Below are 13,095 nucleotides of genomic sequence, written 5' to 3'. Positions count from 1 at the left end.
TCTCTCTCTCAAATAAATACATTTTTTTATTTAAGAAATAAATAAAAGTTTTAAGTGCCCCTGCCTGGGCTCAAATGCTGACTACTTCAATAAGAATCTCTAATTTTTGTAGTTGAAAGGCAAATCTTACCAGCAGCCGGGGTTCAGGATGGGGAGATGGACTCAGAGGACTCCCACCACCCCCTGGCTCCAAGGCTGCTCTGTGTGTGTGGAACGGGCCAGAGGCTCAGGGAGGCCGCCTGGCACCCAGGATGCCCCAGCTTCTGTGCCCAGTGGCAAGGAGCCTGTCTTGGGTTGGGGGTTGGAAGGGGGCTTGGGGTCTTGTTGCCCTTGGGCCTAGATGGAGGCTGCTTTCTAGACCCTTGATCTCTGCTCCAAGCAAATAATTGTGTCATTGAAGAGCCAGAGATGAGGATGTATAAGGCCCCTGAAGCACCCCCACATTTCCACACCTAACAACACGCCTGTCACCTGGGAGATGCTTGGCAAAACGAAAGTTGACCAAATCAACACTCGGGCGAGTTGACAACCTGGAAGGCGCTGTCCACGGCATCCCAGGCTGGGTCCCAAGAGAGGGCATCAGGTTGGAAAAAGAGCTGCAGGACCTATGGGAGACCCCAGGGCTACAGCAGCTTATCAGCAGGTCACATCAGTGTCACTCACTGCTGAGATTAACCTGCAGGAAGACAGCCAGAGACCCTGCTGTGCCGGACCAAAGAAACACACCTCCAGGGTGGGAGATGCTAGTGGGGCACCTGCCGGGTGCAGGTGACACTCACATCTCTCCCTCCCTCCCTCCCTCCCTCCGTCTCCCCCTTCCTCCCTCTCTCCCTCCTTTTCTGTCTCCCTCTCCCTCCCTCTCTCTCTCCCTCCCTCCCTCCCTTTCTCTCTTTCTCCCTCCCTCCCCCTCTCTCTCCCTCCCTCTCTCTCTCTCCTTTCCTCCCTCCCTCCCTCCCTTTCTCTTTCTCCCTCTCTCCCCCTCCCTCCCTCTCTCCCTCCTTTTCTGTCTCTCTCTCCCTCTCCCTCCCTCTCTCTCTCTCCTTCCCTCCCTCCCTCCCTTTCTCTCTCTTTCTCCCTCTCTCTCTCCCTTCCTCCCCCTCTCCCTCCTTTTCTGTCTCTCCCTCTCCCTCCTCTCTCTCTCTCTCTCTCTCACTCTCTCTCCCTGCTTCCCTCCCTCCCTCCCTCCCTCCCTCTCTCTCTCTTCCCTCTCTCTCCCTCTCTCTTTCTCTCTCTCTGTTGCAGACAGTTACCAACACCTTCCGGACAGCCAACATCCAGATCCACAGCCAGGACCAGAGGCCGCTGACCCTGACCCTGGACAAAGACAGTCGGCGCACGTTCAAGGACGTAATCAGGTGAGGCTGCACCTGCCACCCACAGGGATCCAGGCCCTGGTGTGTCTGTGTGTGTCTGTGTGTATGGGGGGGGGGGTGAATCTAGCCCAGGACACCTTGTCCCATGCGCAGCTGGTAGCCAGGCAGGTGGCCTGGTAGACATGGACTTGAATCCAGGAAGAAGAGGCAAATGAATGGCTGACGCTGAGCAGCCCATGTTTTAAGTTCTCCCAAGAGTCCCGTATGTACACACACATTCCTGATCCCACCCCCTCTGCTGGCACCAGTTCACGCAGCCCTGGCTGGTTAGACCTGGAAAGGCAGAGGAACTCCATGCAGGGTGTTCTTCCTCATCCTGATTCTTCCTCTCCCTTCTGCCCCCAAAACGAGTTTGCCTTTCCAACACCCTGAGCAGCCGTGACACCTGAGATGGGCCTCTCCCCACCCACAGGTTCCAGGTCGCTCCCTGCCCAGAGCCGTCTTCCGAGACCCAGAAGTCCAAGCCATCGTGGCTCAGTTCCCACGGGCAGCAGCCGATGGAGACCACCAAAGCCCAGCCCAGACCCCTTCGCATGCCCATCAACACATTCTCCGGCATCATCCAGTGAGCCCACCAAGGTGGCAGGAACCCCCGAGGAAGGAAACACTACCCCCATCAACCTGAAACACAGTGGGCCACAGCAAATGCCCAGGAGCCCAGGGAGCCTGCCGTGGGCTTGGTGCCCCCAGTCCTCCCACCCACCCCAGGAAACCAAGGCTAGAGCTGCCGACGTGGCCAGAGCCCTGTGGTCACCCTGGGGGTGGAGGCAAGGGGCGGTGGATGAAGAGAACTGAAACCAGCTCCTCCCTTGTCTGCCCCCTTCCCACACTCGGCCACTGCCCACCTTACCCCTCCAGGGCAGGGGTCTCTCCCAGATCCAATAAATGCACACTAAAATTTTTCTGCTTTCCCAAGCACCCAGCACCATGCGTATTTGCATAGACATCGGGAGCAGTGCTTCCAGAACCCAGTGGCTGCAGTTAGGTAAGGGTTTCGGGGAGCACTAGGTGGTATCCTCTGGCCCCCTGCCCCCTTCCTCTCCTCATTCTTACAAACCGAGGGTCTCTCCTGACCACCACTGTCCCCACATGGAGGGGAGGATGCTAGGTAATTGCAAGTGGTGGAAGACATGAAAATTCTTGACTTTAAAGTTCAAAAACTCAACACCCAGGTATAAAAGCAGGACAGATCAATGGCACAACTCCTCTTCTCGCTGCCAGGGCCAGGAAGGGGGTGGGGGAGACAGTAACAGAGGCCTTAAACACTTGAACTTGAGTCACCTGGACGGAGCCCCAGGAGGTGGCAGAGGTGCGGATGGGAGTTGTGGAAGAGATCCAAGAGCAGACAGCTGGATACCTCACTTTGGGCCTTCTGTTCCCAGGAGTGGGCACAAGTCCAGGGCACATTCCCAGCACACAGGAGAGTGCAAGAGAGAGATCCTGTGCCCCTAGGGCTCACGGGAAGCAGGCTAAGTTTTTCCCCCAGTAGCTAAAAGCAGACAGGCCCAGAGGCCTCCGAGGGAAAGGGGTATAGCTGTGGGCACCTCGACCAGACACCAGCTTGGCATAATGCCTGCCTCCCAGTGGAGAGGAGCCCAGGGCTGACCAAGCCCAAGAGGTGGTTGGAGGTGTTGCACCCCCCCCCAGAGCTGCCTGCTGCCGGCCCCCCAGGGAGGAGAGAAGCCAGGGATGGTCTTCCGGGTGACGGAGGTGGTGCAAGGGCTCTGGATTTGAGTGAGTTTTCCTAGAAGAGGCTTAGATTTTCTTCTTTCTGCCTTCGAGGGCAGGCACGCTGACCCACATCCGCCGAGCATTTTACAGCCATCATGTTGTTAAGGAAACAGCAGAGTTTACCAGTTGTTAAGGTTAGGTGAGGGCTCTGAGCCCAACCACCCCTCTGGGGGCTGACAAGGAAAACAAGTTGCAGACCACATTCTACAATACACACACACACACACACACACACGTTGGCCAGTGGCTCCCACCCCAGCCAAAGCAGGTGCTCTGAGCAAACCCTGCATGAAGATACCTATTGAATCTGTAGCTGGACACTGGACCATTTTGGAGCAAAGCCTACAGCAGATTACAAAGGGCTGGACTGCAGCAAAGTCTGGACTCTCAAACTCTGAAACCCTGGTCAAGCGAGACAGGAGATACTTCCCAAAAAGCTCTACCCAGGCCACGGTGACTTGGACATGACTCATTTTTCCAGCGAGGAACGATTTCTGATATCTATCATGGTAACCAATGAAGCCGTTTCTGTTGACCTAACATTGTTGACGTGCTTAGATGAAAGGGTGATTTATTTTACTTGAAAGGCAGAGTGAGAGAGAGCTCTTCCATCTACTGGTTCACTCCCCCAAATGACCCCCAACAGCCAGGGCTGATGCCACAGCCTGGAACTCCAGGGCCCAAGCATCTTCCACTGCTTTCCCAGGCACATCCGCAGGGGAGCTGGATCGGAAGTGGGGCAGCCAGGGCTCCAACCCACGCTCCCAGGGATGCTGGCCCGTGGTGTGGTGGCTTAACCCGCTGCACCACAAGGCCCTTCTGTAACCACCTCTGGAGTGTGGGCTTGGTGACAGCACATCAGACCTCGATTAGCCGCAGATTAAAATGAGCAGGCCCAGGGGCAGCCATCAAGAACTGCCCTCAGCTGTCGGCCTTGTTCCCGCTGAAGGAAACTGTGGCCCAAGGCCATGCCTCTTCCAGGGACAGCTCCCACCCAGAGAGAGAGTTCTGGACCCTGAGGACAGAAATCCTTATCTGGGTGGAGATACAGTAGAGGCGAGGTACGTACATGGAATTACCCCCACCCAGCCCCCCCGCAGTGGTTCCACGGTGCTATAGAAGGAGAGAAAGCAGAGAAAGGGAGTGTGTGCCGGGAGGAAGTGGGGAGAATGGGATTTGCCATGTCAGCCCTGTGTCTGTACCGATCTGAGGAGGGTGGGAGCCTCACCGACCCCGTTCACTGCGTTCTCACTCCTCCACCCTGACTCAGTCTCACCTGCCCGAAACAGTCCAGGCATTTAGCCCAGATTTCCGGGGCGACCCAGGGCAGCCAGAGATCAAGGCGGCACCCGCAGCGGCCTGGCTCGCAGCGCGCTCTGCAGGCCACAGGACGCGCACCTGCGGCCCACCCTCCTCCCCACTCCCACCTGTGCAGGTAACGACCGTTCGCCGCTGAGCGCTGCAGGTGCGCCTCGCCCTCCCCCCCCCAAGGCGGGGCCACTTCCGGGCCGGCGACTTGCGCGGGGGCGGGGGCGGCGGTTGACCCGGCGACCGCGGCGCCGCCGGAGGCCGGAGTGGCTCGCTCGCAGCCCGGATCCCGGATCCCTCGAGCCTCCCTCCCGGGGAGGGGGGGTGGACATGGGGCGCCGCCCCGCCCGGCCTCCGCGGCGTGCCCTCCGCGCCCAGCTCCGCCTTGCGCCGCCGCCAGCTCGGGGCTGACGGCGCCGGGGCAGCCATGAGCGCCAACCCCCAGTGGGACGTCAGCCGGGCGCTGGGGGTGGCCAGGCTCTTCCAGCTAGTGTGCGGGGTCCGCGATGGCTCCGTGAGCCCGTTCCTGACCCTCTACCTGAGGCAGCTGGGCCTGGCCGCGCCCTGGGTGGGCGTTCTCATGGGAACCAAGCACCTGATCGCCGCCTTCTGGGCCCCCTTCTGCGCCCTCCTGGCGCAGAACCACCAGAAGAGGCGAGCGCTGCTCACCGGCTCGCTGCTGGGCTCGGTGGGCGCCAGCCTCCTGCTGGTGCTGGTCCCGCCGCTGCACACGGAGCCGGGCTCCGGTCCTTGTAATGGAAGCGTTCGAGTGCCGGCCACGGCCCCACCGCCGGGGGTCTGGGCCGCTACGACGAACGCCACCTGGGCCCTGGAGTCTGCCTCCAGCCCACCAGCAGGGGCGCCAGGTCTCGCCCGCAACTGGACCCCTGACCCGGACGGACCTGGCCGGAGCGACCGAGACTCGGTGGGGCACATTCACGGCGGCTACTTAGCCAGGACTACCTCCCACGGGCTCCTGCCTCCTGCTGCTTCAGACGAGGACGTGAACACCTGGGAAGGTGCCTATGAGGTGGTCAACACGGCCCTGGCTCTCCTGCCCGCGGAGGGCCCCGGACTGGCAAGTCCAGCCAACTGGTCGACCACCGAGGGGCACGCCAAGGCCCTTGACCTGTCCCTGGAAGGGCTGCGTTGGACTTTCATCCTTTCCTTGGGGTCCGTGGTGCTGTGGGAGCTGCTGACGGCCCCTCTGGAGCAGGTGGCCGACGACAGCCTTTACGAATACCTGGATTTTGTGGACGCCACCGACCGGTACGGGAGCCTGTGGGTGTGGAGACTGCTGGGCGTGTCCGCAGGTGCGTGTGGCACCGCGGCCCTGGTGGAGCAGCTGGGCTGCTTCCTGGTGAGCAGCGGCCCCCAGGGGGCGCTGCACTTCTACGGCTACTCCGTGGTCAGCTTCGTGGCCTTGCTGGTGAGCATCGCCTTCCCTGTCCCCAAGTGCCTGCGGCAGGAGCCCCGCTACAGAACCATCAAGGCCCTGTCTGTGATGGGAGGCGCCCCCCGCCTCATCCTCCTGGCCCTCACCGTCTTTCTGATCGGCGCCGTCACCAGCACGGTGCAGAACTTCCTGTTCTGGCACATGAGGGACCACGGCAGTGGCGAGCTGGTCATGGGCTTCTCGCTGGCCCTGGGCTTGCTGGGAGAGCTCTCTCTCCGGCCTTTCAAGACCGTGTTGCTCAGCAAGGTGTCCAGGGTGGGCATGGTGGGGCTGGGGCTGGGCTGCCTGGCCGGGCAGCTGCTCTACTACTCCTTCATCTGGAGCTGGTGGTCCGTGCTCCCCGTCCAGGCCCTGAGCGCCATCAGCGGCGGGGCCCTGTGGTGGGCCGTGGTTGCCTCCATAGAGGACCTGGCCACTTCCGGCACGGAGAGACCCCTGACCGCTATGTTCCGGGGCCACCTCTACGGCGGCGGCTGCAGCCTGGGCAGCTTCGTGGGAGGCTTCGTGGTGATGCACTTCGGCCTGGCTGTGCTCTACCAGGCCTGCTGCGTGGCGCTGCTGCTCTGGCTGGCTCTGTTCCTGGCCATCCAGCCCAGGCTGCCCCAGGAGCGGAAAATCAACTACTCGAAGCTGTTGGCGGTGGAGGCGAGTGACACGAGTGACTCGGAGCCGGGGCTGGACCAGGACTGGTTTGTGAAGGCCGTGGAGGAGGAGCAGTCTCACCAGAAGGGCTGAGCCGGGGCGGGCGGAGGGACACAGTCTTGGGAGGGCAGAACCCTGCCGCGGACCACAGGGAGAGCCTTTGATCCGAGGGTCCGCGCCGAGGGCCCCGCAGGGATGGTCTCATCCCTGGATTTTCTCTACTTTTGTAGTAAAAGGAGAGTCACTGCTTTTGCCATTCAATCTTTTTCAATAATGGAGGAAGAATACATTTGCTAAAAAAAAAAAAAAAAAAAAAAGGAAAAAACTTCCTTTTTATTATTTTTCATTATTGAGGTCCGCCGTGGCTCACGTGACCCCATTACATTGGTGGTACGGGAAGGCAGTGGGCCCTGCGGGATGCCGTGGGCAAGGAGCTGGCCCGTGTGGACAGGGATCCGCCCCCTCTGGGTCGTACAGACATCAGCCCTAGCCCGTGAATGCTGTGTGCTGAGGTTTCCAACAAGATATCGTGATGGGAAATGTACCCTGTGTTGGATTGGAGCAGGATGGGACGGACGGACGGAGGGACGGAGGGAGGGAGGGTTAGGAGACTCGATCTTCCTTGCAAATGGGTGCATCCTGGGAAAGGGGCTTCTAGAGCCGCCATCCGTGCTGACTCCGCAGGGGAGCTGGCACCACCCGCAATGGTGTGGGCTGCCGAGGGGGTCCCGCTGCACCTGTGCCCCGCCGCGTGGCGAAGCTGGTACAGTGACAAGCCGGGGCCTTTCCCAACACCCCCCGCCCCCCGCAGGTGGGGCCCTTCATTCCCAGGGCCAGTCCTCAACAGGCCTCCTCTGCCACGTACATACAGGACACGGGGTGTAGAAGGAGCCTCTTTGTACACACGCAGAGAAAGTCTCATTGCTGGAGAGGAGAGCAGGTACACGAGGCTACTTCAAAAAGTCTGTGGAAACGCAGGTGATGGAAAACGTGCAAGGATATCAAAAAACTTTTTTGCACCAAAATAAAATTATCTTTTAATTCCATCTCCCATGGCCCTCTGGAAGTACCCTCACGTACCAGTTACTCTGTAAGTCCCTGGACCCTTCAGTATGGTCAGATTAATATTTTATACTGCCGGCGCAGCGGCTCACTAGGCTAATCCTCCACCTAGCGGCGCCGGCACACCGGGTTCTAGTCCCGGTCGGGGCGCCGGATTCTTTCCCAGTTGCCCCTCTTCCAGGCCAGCTCTCTGCTGTGGCCAGGGAGTGCAGTGGAGGTTGGCCCAAGTGCTTGGGCCCTGCACCCCATGGGAGACCAGGAGAAGCACCTGGCTCCTGCCTTCGGATCAGCGCGGTGCGCGGGCCGCGGTGGCCATTGGAGGGTGAACCAACGGCAAAGGAAGACCTTTCTGTCTGTCTGTCTCTCTCACTGTCCACTCTGCCTGTCAAAAAAAAAATTTATACTATAATTTGATAACACAACCCAGACTTTCTCAAGCACCCCTGAGACATGGCTCCAGGGCCTTTTATTTTTCAAACTCTGCTAAGAATATAAAGGTCAACAACAACAAAATAAAATTACCACTGCCTGAAACGATTAGAGTCACTTGCCTCACGTAAAACCCCCCAGAGGCAGGCAGCCCAGAGGTGGCCCAGCTGCTCCACTGTGCCACTGGGGACCTAGAATGTTTTTGTTCTTCACCTCTTCGTCCCATCTCCACCTTGTAGAGGTCCCTTTTCAGAGAGCTGGCCTGGAAGAGGGGCAACCGGGACAGAATCCAGCGCCCCGACTGGGACTAGAACCCGGTGTGCCGGCGCCGCAAGGCGGAGGATTAGCCTAGTGAGCCGCGGCACCGGCCAGGAAGAGGAATTGAGAATAAATAAAAATAGTGGATGTCAGAGACACATAAAATTGGAAATAAATGACAGCGAGTTGAAGACTCTGAAAACTGACTGGAAAGGTGTAATGTAGGTTTAATCAGAGTTCCAAAATGTAAGCAAAGAGTAAACAGGACGAAAGCAATCTTGGAAGAAACAAGTGTTGAGAATTCTCCAGCACTGATGAGGAATCCAAACTACAGAATCAAGAAGCCCAAGAAATCCAGAGCAAGACATATTTAAACCCACCACGTTACGCTCAAGCTGCAGGGACCTAACCAGAAACCAGAAACATAAAAAAAACAGAGACCAGATCACCTTGAAAGAGATATTAGTTAGTTCACAGTCTAACTTCCCAACAGCAACAGGTACCTGCTGTGCCACAAGGCGGGGCCCCAGGACCTAAGATTTTAATCGCTGTGGTCTATTTCTAGGACACTGGGCAAGGGGAGTGGAAGAGGGCTGAAACAGTAAGGTTTAAGCAGAGGTGGACAGTTGGCTGGGTTGTTAAGATCCAGTTACAAAGCCCCTTCCTACACCACAGTGCCTGAGTTTGAATCCTGGCTCCAACTCCGGATTCCAGCTTCCTGCTAACGTGCACCCTGGAAGGTAGCCAATGATGGCTCCAGCTTCTGCTTCCCATGTGGGAGACCTGGGCTGTGTTACTGGCTCCTGACTTCAGCCTGGCCCAGTCCTGGCTGTTGCGGACAGTGTGGGGAGTGAGCCGGCAGGTGGGAGTTCCAACTTTCTGTCTGTCTGTTTCTCTCCCTGGTCTCTGGAATAAACGAAACATTTGTGAAAGTTTAGACTGAAGGCAACGATCGCGTGACATTTACTGAACAGTGGGTAGTATTTACTATGTAGGTGGAACACACTAGAATACCACACGCAAGCCACTTCCTAAGGCAAACAAGAGCAGGGATTGGCTTAAGATCGAAGTTAGCAGGTGTGGTTTAACCTGAAGAAGGAGAAGAAAGATGAGAAAGAGCGGCCTGGGCTGAGGAGCGGGATAACAGACAGTGTGGTAATGATTTAATGACCTAAAAGATTTTATAGGAAGAATGGGAAGCCGGGAAATTCGCATCCGGGCTTAGTGAATCGCCAGCTACCCGTCCTTTGTAAAGAATTGTACTACTGGGGGCCGGCGCTGTGGCATAGTGGGTAAAGCCGCTGCCTGCAATGCTGGATCCCATACGGGCACCGGTTCGAGTCCTGGCTGCTCCACTTCTGATCCAACTCTCTGCTATGGCCTGGGAAAGCAGTGGAAGATGGCCCAAGTCCTTGGGTCCCTGCACCTGTGTAGGAGACCCCGAAGAATTCCTGGCTTCAGATCGGCACATCTGGGGAGTAAACCAGCAGATGGAGGATCTCTCTCTCTCTCCTCTAACTCGGCCTTTCAAATAAATAGACAAATCTTTAAAGACCAAGCATGTTAGCCAGGAGTGCAGCCATACAGCCCTGCAGCTGTAACTCCTTATTGACTGTGGCGTTGAGCATCTTCTGGCCTTGCGCAAAGAAACTGGGGAGAACAGACGCCCCCTGGTGGCCCCGAGGGCGCGTTAGCCTAGCAGAGCAGCTCTTGCTGCACGCGTTGGAATTCGTTCCTCGAGCGTTTTAAAGGAGAAAAGAAAACTCGGTCCCTTTGTGCCTGGCAGGGATTGTTTCCCATACAGAATGCAGCCCCAGGACCTCCGGCGATCTCTGAGAATTCCATCCCACGCACTGGGACAACGGTCTCTGTGGGAAAACGCTAAGACCACTGATCACTTCCAAGATATATAAAGATCTGGAAGACGGTCGTTAGTGCAAAGTACTCTGCTTAAATAAAGCCGATTTCTCCCACCCTGTGCCATGTGTGCAAATAGCAATCGTTCAATTCAAAGAGTTCCCGGAAAATGGAATTAAATATAAGTCTATTTGGGGGCCGGCGCCGCAGCTCACTAGGCTAATCCTCCGCCTTGCAGCGCAGGCACACCGGGTTCTGGTCCTGGTCAGGGTGCCGGATTCTGTCCCGGTTGCCCCTCTTCCAGGCCAGCTCTCTGCTGTAGCCAGGGAGTGCAGTGGAGGATGGCCCAAGTCCCTGGGCCCTGCACCCCATGGGAGACCAGGAGAAGCACCTGGCTCCTGCCTTCGGATCAGCGCGGTGCGCCCGGCCGCAGCGTGCCGGCTGCGGCGGCCATTGGAGGGTGAACCAACGGCAAAAGGAAGACCCTTCTCTCTGTCTCTCTCTCACTGTCCACTCTGCCTGTAAAAAAAAAAATTTATGTTTTTGAAAAGTGTGGGGAGCAACTGGGAGCAACTCGGACTAGACTAAGTTACTGGAATTAAGACTTATTCTATGCATCTGCTCTCCCACAATATGGCGCTGGGAGAGGAGGAAACAGCTTCTACACAGCTGCCTCCAGTTCAACCAATAAACAGCAGGACCTGCTCCTGATTGGAGGAGAGCAGCGTACTCGGCGTGTGGGTAGCAGAGTTGGGATTGGTGGAAGAGGACTATAAAGGAGGAGAGAGACAACATGCACCAGGAACATCTAAGGGGAACATCTGAGGGAACACCTGTGCAGCCCCCGAGAGAGCCGGCTGGCGGTGTGCCACTCCCCCGCGGAAAGTGGCAGGGGGCCCGCCCCTCCACGGAGGTGGAGGGACGGTAGCCAACCCGTGAAGAACCAGCAGCAAACCCGGGGAGGGCCGAGCAGACGAAAGAACAGCGCAGGGTCCTGTGTCGTTCCTCCACGAAGAGGGGGAGCGACAAAAAGCATAATGACAGAGAGAGGGGGAAAGAGGAGAATTTTCCTTCCACCTGCTGGTTCACGCCCCAAATGAACACAACAGCTGGGGATAGGCCAGGTGGAAGCCAGGAGCCTGGAACTCCACCCAGGACTCCCATTCCATCCGGGACTCCATCCGGGACTCCCACGTGGGTGCAGGGGCCCAAGCACTTGGCCCATCCTCTGCTGCTTTCTCAGGCACATTGGCAAGGAGCTGGATGGGGAGAGAAGCAGCTGGGACAAGCACCGGTGCCCATATGAAATGCTGGGGCCACAGGCAGAGGCTTAACCTATACGCCACAGTGCTGTCCCTAGAAGTCATTTTTCACACTTATAGACCCTTTTAGTGATGGACTGAATGGGGGTGGGCTGTTGGTACAGCACTGAAGATGGTGCTTGGGGCACGCCCATCCCACGTTGGAGTGCCTGGGTCCCTGCTAGCTCTCTTTCCGATTCCTGTTTCCCACTAACGTGCACCCTGGGAGGCAGCAGGTGATGGTTCAAGTAGCAGGGTCCCTGCCACACAGGTAGAAGACCCAGGTGGAGTGGCCGGCGCCGTGACTCACTAGGTTAATCCTCTGCCTGTGGCGCCAGCATCCCATATGGGCGCTGGGTTCTAGTCCCTGCTGCTCCTCCTCCAGTCCAGCTCTCTGCTGTGGCCCAGGAGGGCAGTGGAGGATGGCCCAAGTGCTTGGGCCCTGCACCCGAATGGGAGACCAGGAGAAGCACCTGGCTCCTGGCTTCAGATTGGCACAGTGCCGGCCGTAGCGGCCATTTGGGGAGCGAACCAACAGAAGGAAGACCTTTCTCTCTGTCTCTCTCTCTCTCTCACACTGTCTATAAGTCTACCTGTCAAATAAATTTTTTTAAAAAATTGAAAAAAAATCTTTCTCTGTCTTTCAAATAAATAACAATTTTTTAAAACAATCTGATGAATGTCACAGGTGCTCTCCCTGAAATGCAGACTGTTCATACTCGGCACAGATTAGTAAAACGACAACAGCATGTTTACTAACCGAGGTTAACGCCATAGCCTAACCTACCTGAGACATGTGTTTGCCAAGTATCTTGCCAATGGCCCATCTTTGCAAACCTCTTTCTAACTTGGCCCACCAAGTGGGCGAAGCAGAGAACTTTGTTAGCATCCAGAGGCTTTTCCTGCCTGCTTTCAGGGCCCGGCTGTGGAACGGCTCGGACGCGGGAGGTTACAAGCGGGAGCCGTGGCCTGCGCTGGGAACATGGTTTGCGAGTTGTCTTCTGCTGCAGAGGGAAAGCTTAAGCTACGACCTCCTGGGCAAGCGGCTTTCCCAGCCGCCTCTCAGCTCCCAGGTCTCAACGGTGAGTGTCCTGGCCTCCACGGCCTCCTAAGCTCATGCCCTCAACATGGACACGAGCCCCTCCTTTGAGCCGAGCAGACATAGCTGCAACAGAGGTTCTGGTCTTCCTGCAAGAAAGGAATTTCAGGGCCGATGCTGTGGCATAGTAGGCTAAGCCTCCATCTGCGGCACCGGCATCCCATATGGGTGCCGGTTCGTGTCCCGCCTGCTCCTCTTCCAATCCAGCAGCTCTCTGCTAATGTCCTGGGAAAGCAGTGGAAGATGGCCCAAGTGCTTGGGCCCCTGCACCTGTGTGGAAGACCCAAAAGAAGCTCCTGGCTTCGGCCTGGCCCAGCTCCGGCCGTTGTGGCCATCTGGGGAGTGAACCAGTGGATGGAAGACCTCTCTCTCTCTGTCTCTCCCTCTTTCTGTCTGTAACTCTGCCTATTTATTTATTTACTTATTTGAAAGGCCCACACAGGTGCAGGGGCCCAACACTTGAAAGTGGAGCAGCAGGGACTCGAACCGGTGCCCATGTGGGATGCTGGCACTACAGATGGCGGCTTTACCTGCTACGCCACAGTGCCGGCCCCAGTAAATAAAATCTTAAAAAGAATT

The 13,095-nt window shown here is 57.3% G+C and overlaps 2 protein-coding genes across 4 annotated transcripts in view; both read left to right on the top strand.

Annotated features, from left to right (window-relative positions):
* PIK3R6 (phosphoinositide-3-kinase regulatory subunit 6) overlaps positions 1–2,275 on the top strand; it is a 46,047-nt gene extending 43,772 nt beyond the window's left edge. For all 3 annotated transcript variants that reach the window (XM_070060053.1, XM_070060054.1, XM_051825189.2), the window contains exons 19-20: positions 1,243–1,355; positions 1,786–2,275. In XM_070060053.1, the coding sequence (XP_069916154.1) occupies positions 1,243–1,355; positions 1,786–1,942 (270 nt within the window). In that variant the 3' untranslated portion in view covers positions 1,943–2,275. The remainder of the gene's footprint in view (positions 1–1,242; positions 1,356–1,785) is intronic.
* Positions 2,276–4,624: 2,349 nt separating this feature from the next.
* Positions 4,625–7,556, top strand: MFSD6L (major facilitator superfamily domain containing 6 like). Its single transcript, XM_002718978.5, has one exon. The coding sequence runs from the start codon at positions 4,840–4,842 to the stop codon at positions 6,601–6,603; it is 1,764 nt and encodes a 587-aa protein (XP_002719024.3). The 5' UTR covers positions 4,625–4,839; the 3' UTR covers positions 6,604–7,556.
* Positions 7,557–13,095: the final 5,539 nt, after the last annotated feature.

This window comes from Oryctolagus cuniculus, chromosome 17 (genome assembly GCF_964237555.1).
Source record: "Oryctolagus cuniculus chromosome 17, mOryCun1.1, whole genome shotgun sequence".
NCBI lineage: Eukaryota > Metazoa > Chordata > Mammalia > Lagomorpha > Leporidae > Oryctolagus > Oryctolagus cuniculus.
This window is presented reverse-complemented; position numbering and strand designations above follow the sequence as displayed.

Excerpts from the sequence above, each read along its gene's own strand:
- MFSD6L (XM_002718978.5), top strand. The coding sequence starts at position 4,840 with ATGAGCGCCAACCCCCAGTGGGACGTCAGCCGGGCGCTGGGGGTGGCC.